This window comes from Salminus brasiliensis, chromosome 5 (genome assembly GCF_030463535.1).
Source record: "Salminus brasiliensis chromosome 5, fSalBra1.hap2, whole genome shotgun sequence".
NCBI lineage: Eukaryota > Metazoa > Chordata > Actinopteri > Characiformes > Bryconidae > Salminus > Salminus brasiliensis.
The window spans coordinates 1,329,583-1,348,896 of record NC_132882.1 but is presented as its reverse complement, the minus strand read 5'-3'; the positions used below and the strand labels follow the sequence as shown (position 1 = coordinate 1,348,896).

At 42.2% G+C, this 19,314-nt stretch overlaps 1 protein-coding gene across 1 annotated transcript in view; it reads left to right on the top strand.

Annotated features, from left to right (window-relative positions):
* The window catches only part of LOC140555806 (uncharacterized), a 32,610-nt gene that overhangs the window by 8,048 nt on the left and 5,248 nt on the right, over positions 1-19,314 (top strand). The window contains exons 9-17 of the mRNA XM_072679124.1: positions 2,421-2,478; positions 7,344-7,445; positions 8,336-8,452; positions 9,973-11,895; positions 12,083-12,259; positions 12,526-12,699; positions 13,143-13,316; positions 16,749-16,913; positions 17,147-17,193. Of these exons, the coding sequence (XP_072535225.1) occupies positions 2,421-2,478; positions 7,344-7,445; positions 8,336-8,452; positions 9,973-11,895; positions 12,083-12,259; positions 12,526-12,699; positions 13,143-13,316; positions 16,749-16,913; positions 17,147-17,193 (2,937 nt within the window). The remainder of the gene's footprint in view (positions 1-2,420; positions 2,479-7,343; positions 7,446-8,335; positions 8,453-9,972; positions 11,896-12,082; positions 12,260-12,525; positions 12,700-13,142; positions 13,317-16,748; positions 16,914-17,146; positions 17,194-19,314) is intronic.

Genomic DNA, 19,314 nt, shown 5'->3' with positions numbered 1-19,314 from the left:
GCCAGGGAGTTGGAGAGCCACATCTTAGAAAAAGGGTGTTTAGCAGAAGCAGCTTGTCCATGAGCAAAGCCTTGCCATGTGGATGCTGGGCAGCGGTTACCCAACAAACCGTCACACTTCCCCTGCCTGCACCTCTGCCTGCAAAAGCTCCACTGCTGAATTATGTGTATTATGGCATCCAAAGAGTTACATTTAGTCTGATCTGACCAGACTATCTTCTCCCAGTGTTTCACAGGCTTGTCTGAATGTTGAGTTGAACTTTAGACTCTTCAACCTGAAATCTTGCAGGGAGCGCCTGGCTGTGGCCAGTTTATGGTGAGATGATGTTCTTTGCACTTCCAGATCACAGCCCCAGCAGCGCTCACTGGAATCTTCAGTAGTTTAGAAGTCCTTCTGTAACCAGTGCAACAGTAAGGTTGAGAAGGTCTTGAGAGAGCTCTCTGGTTTTACCCATCATGAGATGTTTCTTGTGCTCCTTGGTAATGAAGCTCCTTTTTATAGACCATTAGTTGAAGCAGCTGATACTAATTAGCACTAAGTGCAGGACTGCTTTCTAATCACTGACAGACTTCTGCTGGTCTCTGACTTTTCATGGCTTTTTGCACCTCTCTTTCTTTATGGGTTCAATACTTTTTTCCCTGTCATTTCTCATTGATTTTTATTCTTCATTATTATTGCAGAATAAATCGAAGACAAATAAAAACAGATGTATAAATGAAATCTATAAGGAACATCAAATCAAAGTGTATTTAATACAAAAACACACTCATACTGTCAGCCCAGCGGCGCCGCGGTCCACAGGCTCCTGGGGTCTTTTAAGTTGATGTTGGGTTGATTTCTATGTTCAGGTACTTTCTGTTTCACCACCCGTTTTATGTTGACAGCGGTCGCAGTAAGACGCCATGTTTTCTGTTTATCTCTGTATTATATTATATTATATATATATTATATTTGTTTCACCTGAGTGCTGGGGTACAAAGGGAGCAAACGCAGATGCCTCGGCGCCGAGAATTACTCTTGTGATGCCAAGCTGTAAGGTTGTCTTCAGGTTCTGGAGACTTCTAGGGAGGTCTACGAGTTCAGTAGTTTATGCTCTATCAGAGCGGTTTCACATTCAGGAGACTTCTAGGAAGGTCTACGAGTTCAGTAGTATATGCTCTATCGGAGCGGTTTCACGTTCAGGAGACTTCTAGGAAGGTCTACGAGTTCAGTAGTATATGATCTATCAGAGCGGTTTCACGTTCAGGAGACTTCTAGGGAGGTCTACGAGTTCAGTAGGATATGCTCTATCAGAGAGGTTTCACGTTCAGGAGACTTCTAGGGAGGTCTACGAGTTCAGTAGGATATGCTCTATCAGAGAGGTTTCACGTTCAGGAGACTTCTAGGGAGGTCTACGAGTTCAGTAGGATATGCTCTATCAGAGCGGTTTCACGTTCAGGAGTTCACTGTCTGGTTCACCGGTTGGTCGCCAGGGATATTTGGCGTCCGGTTCCCTTGCACCTGAGTCGAGTAAGTTCATCGGCGCCTGTCGAGCGCGGTTTTGGGGTGAGGCTTTTGTTAGTTTCTTTGGTTCTGTTGCGTTCTATCCTTCCTCCCCCCGTTTGATTTGTCCCCTCTCGCTTTGCTCCCGGACGGCTTTCCAGCCTCAGGTGATTTTCCAGGTTTATCCCCGTTCAGTTTTCACCTGTTTGTTTTCTGTTTCTGTTTATTGGACCCTGTACTTTGCTGCCTCGTTTTGTTTATGTTGGTCATTTTGGTTTGTCATTAAAGACTGTTTCTCTGCATTGCTCTGTCCCTGCGAGTGTTCCCTTGTCTCACCTAGCCAGCATGACAGATACATCTTAAAGTCACAGCCATTTTTCAGAGTGCTTTAGGGCAGTGCAATCTGTGGACATTCTTAAATTGTAAGACTTTTTTTATTTTATTTCTAATATTAGGTTTTTACTTTTAAAATGTATTAATGAGTGTACGTAAAACGGTTAGATAGACAGAACATTCTGTTTTTGATGATTTTGATTTGGTGATTTATGACTAAGCTGAGAATAAAAGTCTTAGCATACTGAGCATGTGTCCTGCACTTATTCCCATTTTATAAGACACGACCTGCTTTCACATTAACCATAGTTCTTCATTATCTCACTCTGACCAGTAATTCTACTGCTCTGTTCTCTGTTTTACTATCCGGTGTAAAACACGGTGTGAATCAGAGGGAGATTGGTTCCTCTTCTGAGTTTTGGTTCCTGTTAAGGTTTCTTCATGATCTAAGGGAGTTTTTCCTCTGGCTTTGTTTAAAAGAGTGTTGGAGCTGGATCTGGATCTGTGTAAAGCTTCTTTATGACAATGTCTGTGGTGAAATGTGATATGGGAATAAATAAATAAAAAATAAGTCCTGATTTTACTCCTAATTTTTCCGATTGTAGCCGTTTTTGGACATTTTGCAGTGGAGCTTTTGCAGGCAGAGGTGCAGGCAGGGGAAGTGTGACGGTTTGTTGGGTAACCGCTGCCCAGCATCCACATGGCAAGGCTTTGCTCATGGACAAGCTGCTTCTGCTAAACACCCTTTTTCTAAGATGTGGCTCTCCAACTCCCTGGCTTCCATCTCTACTAAGTGAAGCTTGAGCTTTCAGGAAAGACTTTTTATTGACCACTGCTGGTGTACTGCTGTTCCAGTGCCAGCAGGAACATCTATCTGGATGGTGGCACACACTCCTTAAGAGTCTCACTAAGCATACACACACTAAGGGAAGTACTTAAGTAAGTAAGTCTGTCACTAAGTAAGTCAATCACTGTTATCCTACAGTCACTGCATTACTGCACCATCACTCATCTCACATGTGTTCACTGCTGTGTTACACAGTATTTAATCTGTAAAGAGCTGCAGACTGCTGTTCTGTGAAGAACACTGTAAAGCTCACTGTACAGAAATGTCCTGGTATAGTCTGTGTGTACTGTGTGTACTATTGTTCTGTGTGTGTTGTGTATTGTCTGTAAATTATATGTAGAGTAGCTGTGTACTGTTAATACTAGAGAGCACACCCCAAAACACGCCTGTCTCACGTTAGGCAGATTTTGATTTGGGATACTTTATTACAACTTACAGTGCAGCTGCTCGAAGAACATCTCAAGGCCATTAAATGGTAGTTGATAAATATACATATATATATATATATATATATATATATATATATATATATATACACACACACACACACACACATATATATATATATATATATATATATATACACACACACACTTGGAGTATATATATATTTCTATATACTCCAAGTGTAAAATGGTTCTAACCGAAATGACTACACTCGCTGCCTACCTAAAATAAAACCTATTTCTGCCTATTCCTGATCAGCTGTTCTCTGATCACTATGCGATCCTTCCTGACAGTAGATGTTGCACTACAACAACAGCATCTCAGACCAAAAGCAGCAACTAAAACAAAGGTCTTCTGGTGGACCAAAAGCCTCCAGGTAACTGGAATCTGACAGTAATGGTTGCCAAGTGATTCCTTTTGATATCACAGCAATCTTTTGTAGACTGACATCATCCTTCTAACTTTCAACGTTTGATGATCTCTAATAGTAATCTGTAATGAGGGAGGCTCAAACACAGGAAGAGGATCCATTAGGCAGGTTTTATTCAACAAACTGAAAGCAGGAACAAAAGCCAAAACTCAACAATGTCCAAAAGAAACAACTAAAAAAGATAATCCTTTATTATTTATTATAAATTCACAATTTACAAACAAAAAGCACCCAGAAGTCTCCAAAAACATCAAAAACTCTAAAGGTTGTAATAGAAAGTCCATATAGGTCAAAAAGGAGACAAAGACCCCAAAAGCTCCACCAGAAGTTCAAAACGACAAAGAACACATTCAACAAGATTCAAGAAGCAGGAGATACCACCCCCTCCCCCAAAAAAGGCTTGCCTGTCCACAGATGTATTTAAATTTACACGAGCATGGTGAGCACAAAGTGACATCTGTTAATCCCCCCCACAAAAAATGAAGAAGAAGGAGGGTCCTTTTAAAGGGAAGGTAATTGCAGGCAAATGGGATTCAGGTGAGAGGGACAGGAGCATTAACTAAAAGTCTGGTGATGCCGACCTCTGGTGGCCGGACTGTGTAGTGTTCTGGGGCGGTTCCCTCTGAGAGACGCTGACGTAATCAAAGGTGGTGTTAGATAAACCTACTCTTGTAGACATACAGTTACTAACTCACGAATGTTTAGAATTATTATGCTGTGTTAGATTATTCACATTATTATTGCTATTATGAATATTTTATTTATGTAAACAGAACTGTTTAGAGGTTTTAGACACTCTACCCCATCACTCTACCCCCCCGTCTCTCAGCAGTGAGAGGGTTCTACTGTAGCAGCTCCAGATCTCATCAGAACAGATGAAGCAGGTGAAGATAAATCCAGTAAAAAGGAGAAACAAGAGCTTCTCATTCTGAAGAAAGAAAATAGTGAGATCTTGTCGGTGAGCTAGTCTGAAGAACAGAGCTCGGTTCCTCCAGGGTTCTCCTGAACGCCCCCCAGTCCAGCCAGCACAGCGTGGAGGATGTGTTCAACTCCATCAACAGCAGCAGCAGCAGCAGCAGCAGCTCACCTGATTTACCATCATTAAGCCCTGATTTACCACCAAACCAGGTGTTGATCTGAGGAGAACTCTAAATAACACTAGACTCCATGAGAGAGGAGAACTTTGGAGATGTTCTAATGATGAACACAGTGATGGAGAACCTCCACCACTTTCTGTAGGAGTGATATTATTAGTGTTTATTCTGAGGGAGTTACTGACGAGACAAACACTGACTGACTACTTTTGTACAGAACTGTATGTTAATGCTAATAAAATGTTTTTCTACAGCGCAGTCTGTGGTCAGTCAGAATCAGAATCAGAATTTCTTTGTTATGTGTAAGTTTGATTCACATACAAGGAATTTTACTTGGTGAAAGTAACAACTATGACATGTAACAAACACACAGACTGCTAACAAGTAAAGTATCACAAAAATACAATAAATAGAATAATAAGTACTAAAAGCAATAAAGAGCTGTCACAAATATTATGTACAGATATAAGTATATACATTTACAGATAATTAACATCTGTACAGTATAAAAGGACTATAATCTATATAGAGGAAAGGTATACAGCAAATGCTACAGATCTGACATCAGGAATTTATTTATGCTTAATTACATTTAATTACATTTAATTACGTTCCCTGCTTCTCCGGCCATTTAATTAGTGACACATTTGCTGAATCCTATCTGTGGAGATACATAGTTAAAAACAACCCGAGAGACTGAAAGTGAAAGTAAAGAGGGGCAGGAGGAGGAGGAGCTGCAGAAGGAGAGAAGATTAGACCAGTGAAGAGGATCTAACTCGGTAAGATCAACAACTAACACACATTTAGAAACACTGAGCAGTAGATTAAAGTGTGTGTGTGTGTGTGTGTGTGTGTGTTTAGTACATTCAGTAGTGATAAAACTGCGTAGTTAAAGTGGCAGCAGTCTGGACAGATCTAAATGGAGAGAGAAGTTCAGACGACACAGCAGCACTGATTCACTACTGTGTTTACAACCACTGTGAGTAGTGTGACGTATTTTCTGAAAGTGCTGGGGTACCAATATTTTGGGCCATGACAGTACAATTGTGAGTCTGTTTATTTTTTTATTTTTTTTATTATTATTCTAACAGGTTAATAAATTACAAAGATTATAAATCCAATGTGCCCAAACTCAGATAAATAAGCCACTTATAGCCTTATATAAGATTCTGTTCTGTGGAGCAATGAAACAAAACCTTGCTTTCTGATTGAAGAATATGCTGGAAGTAACACTCTGCTTACAGGCTGCTTTCCTCTGGCACTGGAAACCTGAAAGACAAGATGGACTCATCTAACCAACATTAGACTAGTGTAAACATGAATAGACCAGCATAAAAGTTATGCTGATCTTTGCTGTTTGTCCAGCAGAGGGAGCTGCAGAATGTGTGTATTACAGTAGATCATCAGGTTCAGCTTCAGTGTGTATTTATTAATGGATGAACTCTTCACAGGAGTGAAGCTCTAGCTGTGTGTGTCTGAAGAGAGGAACTTTCCATGATGGAGCTTCATAAAGCCAGCAGTGGAGAAGGAACCTCTGACCCAAGGTGAGGAACTTTCCATCAGAACTTAGACTGATCGTAAAATAATGCTGATTATGTTTATATAAATTAGGTTTAGTAAAGAGTTTACTCTCATCAGTGTCTTGATCTGGTCAATAGAACCAGTTTTTAAGATGATCCAGATGTGTTTAATAGCAGTGGTCCCCAACCCTGGTCCAGGAGAACCTCCTTCTCTGCACATTTTAATGTTTACCCTGCTATCAACACACCTGACCCAGCTAATCAGCTAATTAACAAGCCCTTCCAGAGTTGAAGGTGGTGTGTTAGAGCAGAAACTACTAAAATGTGACAGGGGGTCCTTAGGAAAGGGTTTGGGAATTATTTAAAGGACATAAGGACCCCAGTTCTCTTCTGATCTTTATTTTGTTCTGTTTGTACTTCACTGTTAGTTGTGTATGTGAATGGAAATGATGCTCAGTCTGCAGCAGAAAGGGAGGTGTGGTGTTAGTAGGTTACTTTCAATGTAAATGAGAATGTGATGTATTTTCACTGTTAAATGGCCATGTTTTGTTAAAACACCCTCATACCCCCTCATACTCCAAATTGATGTCATTAGTTAGTCATTAGACATCCAAATTGATGTCAATATTTTTGTACTGGAGCTACAAGGGTAATATTATGGAAGTCTGGGTCACTCTAGAAGAATTTGGGTATACGCTTTTATTACTTGTAATGCACACATAGCTCCAGCACCAGTAACACTCACTTCTGCCAGTGAAAATTACAAATACTTGTATTACTTGTGGAATTAACATGCCCTGAAAAAGATTTGATTTGTTGATCATATGGTCATTATTTAGAATTATAAATCAGTCAGTATGTAGTCCCAGCCCTACATGCTAATATAAAGAAAAAAATAATGTAGCATTTAACGTAATAGGCATCCTATATTATCGTATTTAAATGAGTTTTTATTTACTGTAATATAGTTGAAGAGGTTTATTTGCTTGGGTGTTAAAGTATAGTTTATTTTCTTTAGTACAGGTGAAGGGAAGTTTATTTACTGTGGTATAGTTGAAGTGTGTAACGTGTGGCTGTATTGTGTAATATTATGTAATTATCATGAGCAGGTCCTCAGTATTAAAGGAATCCTCTTAGGATGAACCAACTACATCAGGATATGTGTACTAATCATGATGAACTCCTTTCAGGGTGAAGCGTGCAGGATCTCCAGAGTCCAGCTCCCTGTCCATAAAGAAGCACCGGCCCACCAGTACAGAGGGACCAGTCAGTGTGGGAACTTCTGACTCAAGGTAGACACTGTCCACATCTGAGAATGAAGAGTCTCAAATATATTCCTGAACTCTGTCCTACAGTGCTGTGAATTAGCATTGTCCTGATTTTAGCAGCAGGACTGAACGTTCTGCCACCCAAAGATGTTATTTAATTCGTGGGGCTCCCAGAAAACCAGAACCAGAAGATCTGATGGTATGAGAAGGACAGTACAACAGTGCACTCAAGGGGGAAACTATGTAGGATTTTGAAGGTTAGAAGAAGGATTTTATGGATTTTAAGGATTTTAAAAGGATTTTTTTGGCCAGTCTGTCTTCTCTTTCTCCGATGGCGCGGAATCACCAACTTTTGTGGTCCTTGTAACAAATTTATAACCTTACACACCTCTACTGCCCTGTTGTCCTGTTTATATTGTTCATTTTAAACATCCAGGGCTTATGCCCATCACCCCTTGCCCCTTTTATTGGCAAAACAGACAGACATTAAAAAGACAGGCTTGTTAAAAAAAAAGTAAATTTCTTCTGATTCCTTGCGTCCCACCTGCAATACCCACACTTTTAGGAACGCTGGCCTAACAACTCTCGCCATTGGCTGCACTGAATCGTCAGTGGCATTTCAACAATGGGGAGTCTGTGGCAGACTCCACAGTTGTGATGCAGGGAGAGGTCGGAGGTCACCATGGTAGCAATGCTAATCCTACTGTTGTGATGCTGGACGAGACCGGTGGCCAGCGCATTACTAGTGCCGCAGTAGCGTTGTTGAGTTGACATATTTTTCAAAAATGAAGAAGACAATGAATTAAAAAATGTTGATATCTGTGCTCTACCATGAACCAATGCTTTTTCACAGCACTGTACATGTTGTCCATCACACTGTAAAGGTTGGTGTTTTTCTCTGTGTTTAATATCAGCAGGACTGAAACCCAAAGAGACAGTTCTCCAGTTCCGACCTGCGTGTCTATGAAGAGTGACAGGTCCATACCTCATCCTCTTAATTTCAGTGGTGGATCTAAACCTTCTGACCAAGGGTGAGGAGAACAAGAAGCACACACAGATCCCTTTACCATAATTTAATTTTTAATTTCTTTACCATAAACACTTCAGGTGAAAGTTGGTCAGATTTGGTTAAACATGTTTTGAGGTGTAGAGGTAAATTAGTCTCTGTTACACTGGGACCTATTCTCACAAGGGGAGCCATCCTGCTCTAGTCAGAAGTTAGAAGTTGGGCAGTTAGATTCTTTAACTAGGGTGAACTCTTCCATGTGTCAGTCTTTGGCTGTTTCTGAGGAGGACATGGAGATTCTGGTTCTGCTGTTAATGGATCCTGGTGCAGCTCAGTTTGTAATGATGGCTGAACTGGTTAATCTGTCAGACACAATGTCCTTTAGGGCTTCTGACTTATTGAGAGGGTTAGGTGGAGAAGATGAGTTAATTACTGGCTGTCACTGTGGGATCCTATCCAGTAGAGGGAGTTAATGTTCTGTTAACCATGGCGTCATTCAGGCGTGTAGCATCCCTGTCTTGAGAAAGAGGTTTTCTTTTCTTGTGTGGCGACCTGGTCTCAGTTGTATAAGGAAGGGAAGGCCAACGGTTTCATAGCAGATCCTGTGGTAGAGCTGACAGGTTTATGATCATAAGTTAAGACACACTCTTATTGAAGAGCAGAAAAAGATCCTATTTTTCAGAATTCTGAAGTTATGGTTGTGAGAGGGGGCACCGCCATTTTTGCTGTTTACTATAAAAGATTCCACAAACAACTTCAAAGACAGTACACCTTCTGAACTTTTTTGGTCATTGCTGGATCCAGTTGACCAGTGAGATATTGGTGAAGATTTTAAAAGTTGCATTTGGTCTACTTGTGACTTGGTTTGGGAAGAGAGCTTGAGTAAAAATAAAATCTCAGTAAAAGATGTGCGTGGATTCTAGGTTTAAGGAAGGGGGTTCTGGTGTTATTAACAGTGCAAGATGACCAAGGTATTATATTTAGTGGACCTAAAAAAGTGTGAAAAGTTTTGTTGACAGGAATTGTGTGGGTAGCACTCCTCGGTTATGTCCCATTTAAAGCCCTTTAAAGCCATATCAATCATGATCAATATTTTATTGCCTCGTTAACACACATGACTGTGCAACAAACGTGTGAGGAAAAAAAGGATGATAGAGAGGTTTTATTCCATTGATTACCTGTATATATAGTCCTGATTTAACTACAATACTACTTTCTACCATAGAAGAACATATCCTAGCATAGAACCTTGTGGTCTTCTAATTTATGGTTGCAACAAATGAAAATGAACTGCCAACATTATCCTTAAACACAGGTCAGATTTAAAGCAGTTTAGAACTGTCCCCCACAGTCCAACCAAAGTGTTCAATAGGTCATCCGTTTCCATAATGAAAACTCTGTACTATGAAAAGCATTAAACACAAACCAATGAAACAAAATATGTCAGCTCTTTTCTTCCATAAATTTATGTAGGAAGTGGAACTGATGTTACAAAGGATATTTAAATCAATCCTGGATTTTTTTTTTGTGTTTAATCTCCATCAGGCAGCTCTCCCCAGAACGAAGAGGAACAAGAGACCTGCAGCAAGAATCCAGTCAACCCATAGATGATGTTCTGCACAAGGTTTTAGAGAGACACAAGACCAGCATGAAGAACAAGTATGAGATCTTATGTGAGGGAATAAAAACTCCAGAGAACAAAACCCTCCTGAACAGGATTTACACTCAGCTCTACATCATAGAGGGAGAGAGTGACGGGGTGAATGAAGAACATGAGGTTGTACAGATGGAGAAAACATCCCACAAATACTTACAGGACTCTCCAATCAACTGCTCAGATATCTTTAAACCTCCACAAGGTCCTAAAGGAGGAGCAGAAGAAGGGGACATTAGAGGTGTGAGGACTGAAGATGAAGAGCCAAAGGTCCAGAAGCTCAGAACAGTGCTGACTAAAGGCATTGCTGGGATTGGAAAAACTGTCTCTGTGCAGAAGTTCATTCTGGACTGGGCTGAAGGAAAAGCCAATCAGGATGTAGAGCTGATGTTTGTTCTTCCGTTCCGGGAGCTGAACCTGATTAAAGATGATCAGTACAGTCTTCATCAACTTCTGTGTGTCTTCCATCCTGAGCTCAAAGATCTGGAGCCAAAGATCTATGATGTGTGTAAAGCTGTGTTCATATTTGATGGTCTGGATGAAAGCAGAATTCCACTGAAGTTTGGAGAGTGTGAGAAAGTGTCTGATGTAACCACGACATCATCAGTGAGTGTTTTGATGACAAACCTGATCAAAGGAGATCTGCTTCCCTCTGCTTTGATCTGGATCACCTCCCGACCAGCAGCAGGCAATCAGATCCCTCCTCAGTCCATCAACCGTGTGACAGAAATTGAGGGATTCAGCGACCCACAGAAGGAAGAGTACTTCAGGAAGAGGATCAGTGACCAAGACCAAGCCCAGAAGATCATCTCCCACATTAAGACAGCGAGGAGCCTCCACATCATGTGCCACATCCCCGTCTTCTGCTGGATCTCAGCCACTGTGCTTCAGAGAATCATGGAAGAAGACAGTGATCCAGAAATCCCTAAAACTCTGACTGGAATGTACTCCCACTTCCTGCTCACTCAGACCAGCATGAAGAAGGAGAAGTATGAGGAGGAAGAGGAGAGAGACCCACAGAAACTGCTGGAATCCAACAGAACCCAGCTTCTGAAACTGGCTGAACTGGCTTTCAAACAGCTGATGAAGGGCAATGTGATGTTCTGTGAAGAGGACCTGAGAGAGAGCGGCATTGACGTCACTGAGGCCTCAGTGCATTCTGGGATCTTCACTGAGATCTTTAGGGAGGAGTGTGTGCTTTACCAGAGGAAGATCTACTGCTTTGTTCATCTGAGCTTTCAGGAGTTCTTGGCTGCTCTCTATGTGTTCCACTGCTACCAGAAGAAGAACATGGCGGTACTAAGTTGTTTTAAACCATGGTACAGAGAGTGGCCTGAGGATGTGCCATTGGAGGAGCTGCTGAAGGAAGCAGTGAATAAAGCTGTACAAAGCAAAAACGTTAATCTGGATCTTTTCCTCCGTTTCCTTCTGGGCATCTCACTGGAGTCCAATCAGAGAATCTTACAGGGTCTACTGACACCCACTCACACCAACTTAGAGAAAACCATAGAACACATCAAGAAAGTAATCAAATTGGATCAACAGCAATATAAGATTTCAGCTGATAGATGTATCAATCTGTTCCTCTGTCTGTCTGAAATGAATGACCAGTCTCTCTCCAGAGAGATTCAGGAGTATCTGAAATCAGAGGAACACTCAGACGTGAGGCTCTCTCCTGGACAGTGTTCAGCACTAGCCTATATGCTAATCGCCTCAGAGAAGGTTTTGGATGAACTAGACCTGAAGAAATTCAACACATCAGAGGAGGGATATAGGAGACTGGTTCCAGCAGTGAGTGTCTGCAGAAAGGCCTTGTAAGTATTATATCTACATTAATGTAACATCTTTGATTAGAGATTTGTCTCCATTTGATCTCCATTATGTAGTCCAGTCGGTTTGAACCTGATTATAACAAAAACCCATAAAGGCCACAGAACCTTGCTGCCACCACAATTCTACATGCTGTATTTTAACTGTACTGTTTTTATAATTATTTTGCAGGCTGTCTGGTAGTAATCTCACCAAAGAATCCTGTGAAATCATAGCATCAGCATCAGCACTCCAATCACTAAACTCACTAAATGAACTGGATCTCAGTAACAATCAACTGTATGATGAAGGCATTAATCTGCTCTCTGCTGGACTGAAGAGTTCACACTGTAAACTAGAGATACTCAGGTGATCTTTCAAAAACAATTCTTGGAACAATTAAGCTGAAAAGACACTAACCACATGTGCAGTAACCACATGAATTATGATAATTAATGGCTTCACAGTTCTACTCCTCATCTAACAATTCTAGCAATAAAACATGGATAACAGTATGTAGCATATTTTTTAAACATGTTATCAATCCATTGAGAAGAAATGTTAGCATATTGTAAGATCTATTGTAAATTGAGCTGTATCAATGTATTAAATAGTATCCTGTACTGCTTTTGCAGACTAACTGGCTGTAATTTCACCACAAAGTCATGCGAAAAACTTTCATCAGTTCTACAATCACCAAACTCCTCCCTGAAAGATCTGGATCTCAGTAACAATGACCTGCAGGATTCAGGAGTGGAGCTGCTGTCTGCTGGACTGAAGAGTCCTCACTGTAAACTGGAGACACTCAGGTAAATTTTAGGTGAATTGGATTTTGAGTGATCCCAGATACCCAGATATTTAAATGATCATTGATACTGTATATGGAGGATGAGGTGTATACATTTCAGATTATCAGAGTATGAGAGGTAAGAGTTTTGTGAACTGGGGGTCCATCTGTGTTACTGCCAATGTATGATGTTTTTTTCTATATCTTGACATGAAAATACACAAAGAAGGAACAAACCTGTAGAAATATATACTTTATTGTGCTTCAAAAATTCTAGTTAACCTTTCACTCTAGGCCTCATGGCTGTTTTATCTAAAATGTTTTACATATGCATTTTCTTATTCAGTAATTCTTCTTTCAGAGTTCAAAAGGATATCTTAAATTAAAAAAAAATGTTAGATTGATCACATCAATATGTTTATGTATTAGGACAAATGGACTTTAAAGGTTTCTATTATTTTGCAGACTAGCTATCTGTAATCTTGGAGAAAAGGCTTGTGAAAATCTGGTATTAGCTTTACACAAAGAATACTCCTCCCTGAAAGAGCTGGACCTCAGTAACAATGACCTGCAGGATTCAGGAGTGGAGCTGCTCTCTGCTGGACTGAAGAGTCCTCACTGTAAACTGGAGACACTCAGGTGAACATTCTGTAAATTCATTCTTCAGTAATTCATGCTCTGATATTTAGATATGAAGACAGGAGAAGGTAAGCATGCTAGGAACACTATTGCCAAATGTTTATTGAAATTCTAGTGCATTAATTTAGCTACTTTAAGTTACACCCATTGCTGACACAGATGTGCAAATGCACACACAGAGCTTGTCTAGTCCCTGTAGAGACGTACAGCCAATAGAATAGGACTCTCTGGAGCAGATAAGCATCATGACCCTATTGGCACCATGCTGCCTAATGCCAGGCGTGGGCTAGAGGGGTATAAAGCCCCCCAGCATTGAGGAGCTGTGGAGCAGTGGAAGAACTGTGTTCTCTGGAATGACGGTGAATCTCCATTCGGTACATTTGGGATGAGCATCCAACATCCTGACCTCACTCACACTGAATGCAATCAAGTCCTCATAGCAATGATCCAAAATCTTCTAGAAACCTTCCCTGAAACAGTTACTCCAACAAAAACAAACAAAAAAACTCTTTTTAACCTGATTTTTAAAACCGGAATCTGATTCTATGAGCCACTTTGAGGTAGGTTGACATTTTAAAACATTTACACCATTTAAACATTTTAAGGCTGAAAAAGCAAAATTTAATTTAGAAATAGAATTTAGAAAAGGTACCCCTCAGAGATGCATTATATTGCCACAAGTATTCGCTTGCCTGCCTTCGCACATACACACATGGACAAAATTGTTGGTACCTCACGGTTAATGAAAGAAAAACCCACAATGGTCACAGAAATAATGTGAATCTGTCAACAGTAATAAATAAAATACATAAAAATGCTATGAAAATTAACCAGTGAAAGTCAGACATTACTTTTCAACCATGCTTTAAGAGAATTATTAAAAAATCACAAATCACACAATCACTGCAATCAAACGATTCCTGTAACCGTCAATGAGACTTCTACACCTCTCAGCAGGTATTTTGGCCCACTCTTCATGAGCAAACTGCTCCAGTTGTCTCAGGTTTGAAGGGAGCCTTTTCCAGACGGCATGTTTCAGCTCCTTCCAAAGATGCTCAATAGGATTTAGGTCAGGGCTCATAGAAGGCCACTTCAGAATAGTCCAGTGTTTTCCTCTTAGCCATTCTTGGGTGTTTTTAGCTGTGTTTTGGGTCATTATCCTGTTGCAAGACCCATGACCTGTGACTGAGACCAAGCTTTCTGACACTGGGCAGCACATTTCTCTCTAGAATCCCTTGATAGTCTTGAGATTTCATTGTACCCTGCACCGATTCAAGACACCCTGTGCCAGATGCAGCAAAGCAGCCCCAGAACATAACAGAGCCTCCTCCATGTTTCACAGTAGGGACAGTGTTCTTTTCTTGATATGCTTCATTTTTCCATCTGTGAACATAGAGCTCCAAAAGTTCCATTTTTGTCTCATCTGTCCATAGGACATTCTCCCAGAAGCTTTGGGGCTTGTCAACATTTAGTTTGGCAAATTCCAGTCTGGCTTTTTTATGATTTGTTTTCAACAATGGTGTCCTCCTTGGTCGTCTCCCATGAAGTCCACTTTGGCTCAAACAACGACGGATGGTGCGATCTGACACTGATGTTCCTTGAGCTTGAAGTTCCTCCTTAATCTCTTTACAGGTTTTTCTGGGCTCTTTTGTTACCATTCGTATAATCTGTCTCTTTGATTTGTCATCAATTTTCCACCTGCAGTCACGTCCAGGGAGAATGGCTACAGTCCCTTTTACCTTTAACACGCTTGTCTATAATTTTCTTTCTAATCTCCTGAGACAACTCTTTCCTTCACTTTCTCTGGGTCATGTTGAGTGTGGGACACACCATGTCACCAAACAGCACAGTGACTAATTACAAGATTGTAGACACCTGTGATGCTAATTAGTGCACACACCTTGATTTAACATGTCCCTTTGGTCACATTATTTTCAGGGGTACCATCATTACCCAAACCAAAGTTTACTTTTTGAAATAATTCTGTTGAAGCAATGGTTCAAAATCAGTGTCATATTATCATTTGTTCTTTTTCATAGAATTTTTATTTATTATTACTTTTGTCCGATTCAAGTTATTTCTGTTACCATTGTGGGTTTTTCTTTCATTATCCGAGGAGTACCAACAATTTTGACGGGAAGGCCTGGCTTGCAGTCTCCACTCTAATTTATCCTAAAGCTGTTCTGTTAGCTTGAGGTCAGGACTCTGTGCAGGCCAATCAAGTTCTTCTACACCAGACTCGCTCATCCATGTCTTTATGGACCTTGCTTTATGCACTGGAGCGCAGTCATGTGGGAACAGGAAGGGACCATCCCCAAACTGTTCCTGCAATGCTGGGAGAATGAAACTGACCAAGATCTCTCGGTCTGCTGAAGCATTAAGAGTTCCTTTCACTGGAACTAAGGGGCCGAACCCAACTCCTGAAAAACACCCCCACACCATGATCCCCCTCCTCCAAACTTTACACTCGGCACAATGCAGTCAGACAAGCTCTGTTCTCCTGGCAACCACCAAACCCAGATTCGTCCATCAGATTGCCAGATGGAGAAGCCTGATTCGTCTCTATAGAGTCCAGTGCCGCTGTGCTTTACACCACAGCATCCCACGCTTTGCATTGCGCTTGATGATATAAGCCGTGGATGCAGCTGCTTGGCTATGGAAACCCATTCTATTAAGCTCTTTATGCTCACATGAAGTTTGGAGGTCTGTAGCAGCTGACTCCGCTGACCCTACTCTGTCATTTTATGTGGCCAACCACTTCATTGCGGAGCTGCTGTCGTTTCCAATCACTTCCACTGTGTTATAATAGCACTGACAGCTGTGGAATATTTAGTAGAGAGGAAATTTCATGACTGGACTTGCACAGGTGGCATCCTATCACAGTCCCATGCTGGAGTTCACTGAGCTCCTGAGAGCAACATATTCTTTCACAAATGCTTGTAGAAGCAGTCTGCATGCCAAGGTGGGCAATTGATTGGATCACCTGAAATCAGTGATTTGGATGGGTGAGTGAATACATTTGGCAATATAGTGCATGTATTTAAGTAATTTTCTGTATCAAACAAGTTTCTTGTGAAGGTAATGGCTGTGGAAACAAAAAATGAGTGTCGTCATTGAAGCTTGTGCAGGTTTTGATTATCAGTTATTGTTCTCAAGTCATGTTGCAAACGTAACTCGGTCATGCAGATTGCTCCTGTACAACAGAACATTCCGGAGAATTCAACCCAAAGAGTAGAGTATTATGGTCTCCATATTGACTTGTGTTTAGTAGAGTCTAAGATTAGAGGATCTGAATTTTAGTCTATTTAAACTAGCTGAGGTTCTTCTTCAGTAAACAGTGAAGCTCTTCTGTAAGAACTCTGGAGAAGAGCCTCTGCTAAATGCTGTAAATGTAAATGCTTGTTATTGTAGCTCACTCATCTCGTTCTGCAGATTATCTGGTTGTATGGTCACAGAGGAAGGCTGTTCTTCTCTGGCTTCAGCTCTGAAGTCAAACCCCTCTCACCTGAGAGAGCTGGATCTGACCTATAATCACCCAGGAGAGTCTGGAATGAAGCTGCTCTCTGGTCTGCTGGAAGAGCCACACTGCATGCTCAGGTATGTGTACCTGTGTGTGTGTGTCTGTGTAAGGTATGCCTTTGGGGGTGCTTGAGTAGTTCTCATTTTGGTATGTGTGTGAGTTATTACAGTCATTGATCATACTTTGAAAGATATCATAGCAAAATAATAAATATTTATTAAAGGTGAATTAACCAGTACACAGCAGTACTCAATAACTAATATACTTAGTATGAACAGCCATGTTTGTTTGTGTGTGCTTTCTTTTATAGGATGGAACATGGAGATAAAATCAGGATGAGACCGGGACTAAAGAAATGCAAGTTTGCTGTCTGCCCAACCTCTCTCTCTCTCTCTCTGTCTCTCTCTCTGTCTCTCTCTGTCTCTCTCTCTCTCTCTGAGAGTGTGAGTGTGAGTGGAGGCTCTTCTTTGGCGTTTGCCATTTCTTTAATTCTTCTAATCTTTTTCATTACTTTTCTCTTCTCTAATCATTCTGGTGTTTTACTGGGTTATTAGTGTTTTGTCTTGGTTATTTGTTGTTTTTTTGGGGTTTGGGGGAACTGGTTAGGGTCTTGGTTGGGTCTGGGCCGGTGGCCTGGCCACTCTGTGGAGGGCGGACATGGCGTCCCAATCCGGCGGTGAGGCGCAAACTCTGCGCCACGGGTTCAGGTGTGTGCCTGACGGCGGTGCGAGCGTTGAGGACGTGCTGCTCGCGGTGGGGGAGCAGGTGGGCTGTGAGAAAATCTTATAGAATAAAGCGGTGGTGGTGTTCTTAAAGAAGGAGGCTTTAGTGGGGAGGGTTATTGAGAGTGGGGTTTGGGTGAAGGGAGTGATGGTGCCTGTATCTCCGCTCGCGGCGCCAGCTACGAGGGTGGTGGTGTCTAACGTGCCCCCCTTCATCGACCATGAGGTGATTGAGAGGGAGCTGGTTCGGTTCAGGAAGCTGGCGAGCTCGATGAAGATGATCCCTCTCGGGTGTAAGACCGCCGCTGTGAGGCACGTCCTCTCGTTCCGCAGGCAGGTGTTCATGTTCCTACACAACCCTGACCAGGCGCTGGACCTCACGCTGCGGGTGAAGCACGGCGACAGCTCGTATGTGGTGTTTGCTACTACGGGCAGTTTGCGGTGTTTTGAGTGCGGGGACGTGGGGCATAAAAGGTTTGTTTGTCCGCACAGAGCAGCACGACAGCCCGAACGCGTAGAGACGGCTAGCGAGCCGGCTTCTGAACCGGTACCGGATCCTGCGGGGGAGGGAGCGGCGGCGCGCGGCGGGTCTGACTCTCAGGTGAGCGAGGCGGCAGGAGGGGTACGGGAGGCCGCTGAGGCTGGGCCTGGTGAAGGTGTGTGTACTGTTCAGCCAGCGGACCCCCCCGCTGCGGGGGTGGGAGAGACGCAGGTAGATGTTGTGCGTGCAGGTGTAGCTGAGCAGGCGGGGGGTGCTGAAGGTGGGGGTGTGGGGGTAGTGGAGGAGGCTGCAGGCCCTTCTGGGGTTGTTTTTATGAGGTCGGACGCTGGGGTAGCCTCAGTGACGGAGAGCCAGATGGAGTTTGATCTGGATGAAGAGGAGGAGGGATCTTACTCAGATTGCTCTGAACTGTCAGAGAGTTTGTCCAGCCAGGCTGGAGAGGTCTACAGTACTGCACAGCTTGACCAGTTTTTGAGAATCACTAAGGGTAAAAGGAACGTCTCTTTGGTTACTCACTTCCCTGACGTCAACAAATTCCTCAGAACAGTGAAACATGTTCTGAAGAGGGATTCTGGTGCGCTGTCACCCAGACAGAGATACAGGTTAAAGAAGTGGGCGACTACTGTACGTAAAGGACCGCTCTGATGCAGAACATCTCGCCTGTTCCTGATCTTTCCTTTCTGCTGGTTCTGTCCTTCCCTGGCTTCTGTCTGAGCATCTCTCCTACTGTTAAATATTAACAGTGCGAGGGATGGGCTGAAAAGACAAATGCTTCTGGATTATATTGAATGTAAACATATTGATGTTATTTTTCTACAAGAAACACACACTGACCCTGATAATGCAGTGGAGTGGGGGATGTGGTGGAAGGGTGTAGCAGTTCTGGGGCATGGAACCAGCTGCAGTGGAGGTGTAGCAGTATTGTTCCTCTCAGGGCTTCCTGTGAGAGTGCTATCTCAGAAGGAGGTGTGTAAAGGACGGCTGTTGAGGGCTGATGTGGATATTAATGGGCGGGAGTTTGTGTTTATGAATATTTACGCACCTACTATGGGGGGGAGAGAGGCCGTTTTCGCGTCCCTGCGGAAAGAACTGTCTCAAGTTTCCCAAGATGCCTTTGTTGTTTTAGGGGGTGACTGGAACTGCACGACCAATAGTGGAGTGGACAGAACAGGGTGGGAGCCTCATGTTTTATCCGCTGGAATATTACGTGATATAGAGCGCCACTTTAATTTGGTTGATTCTTGGAGGTTGAAA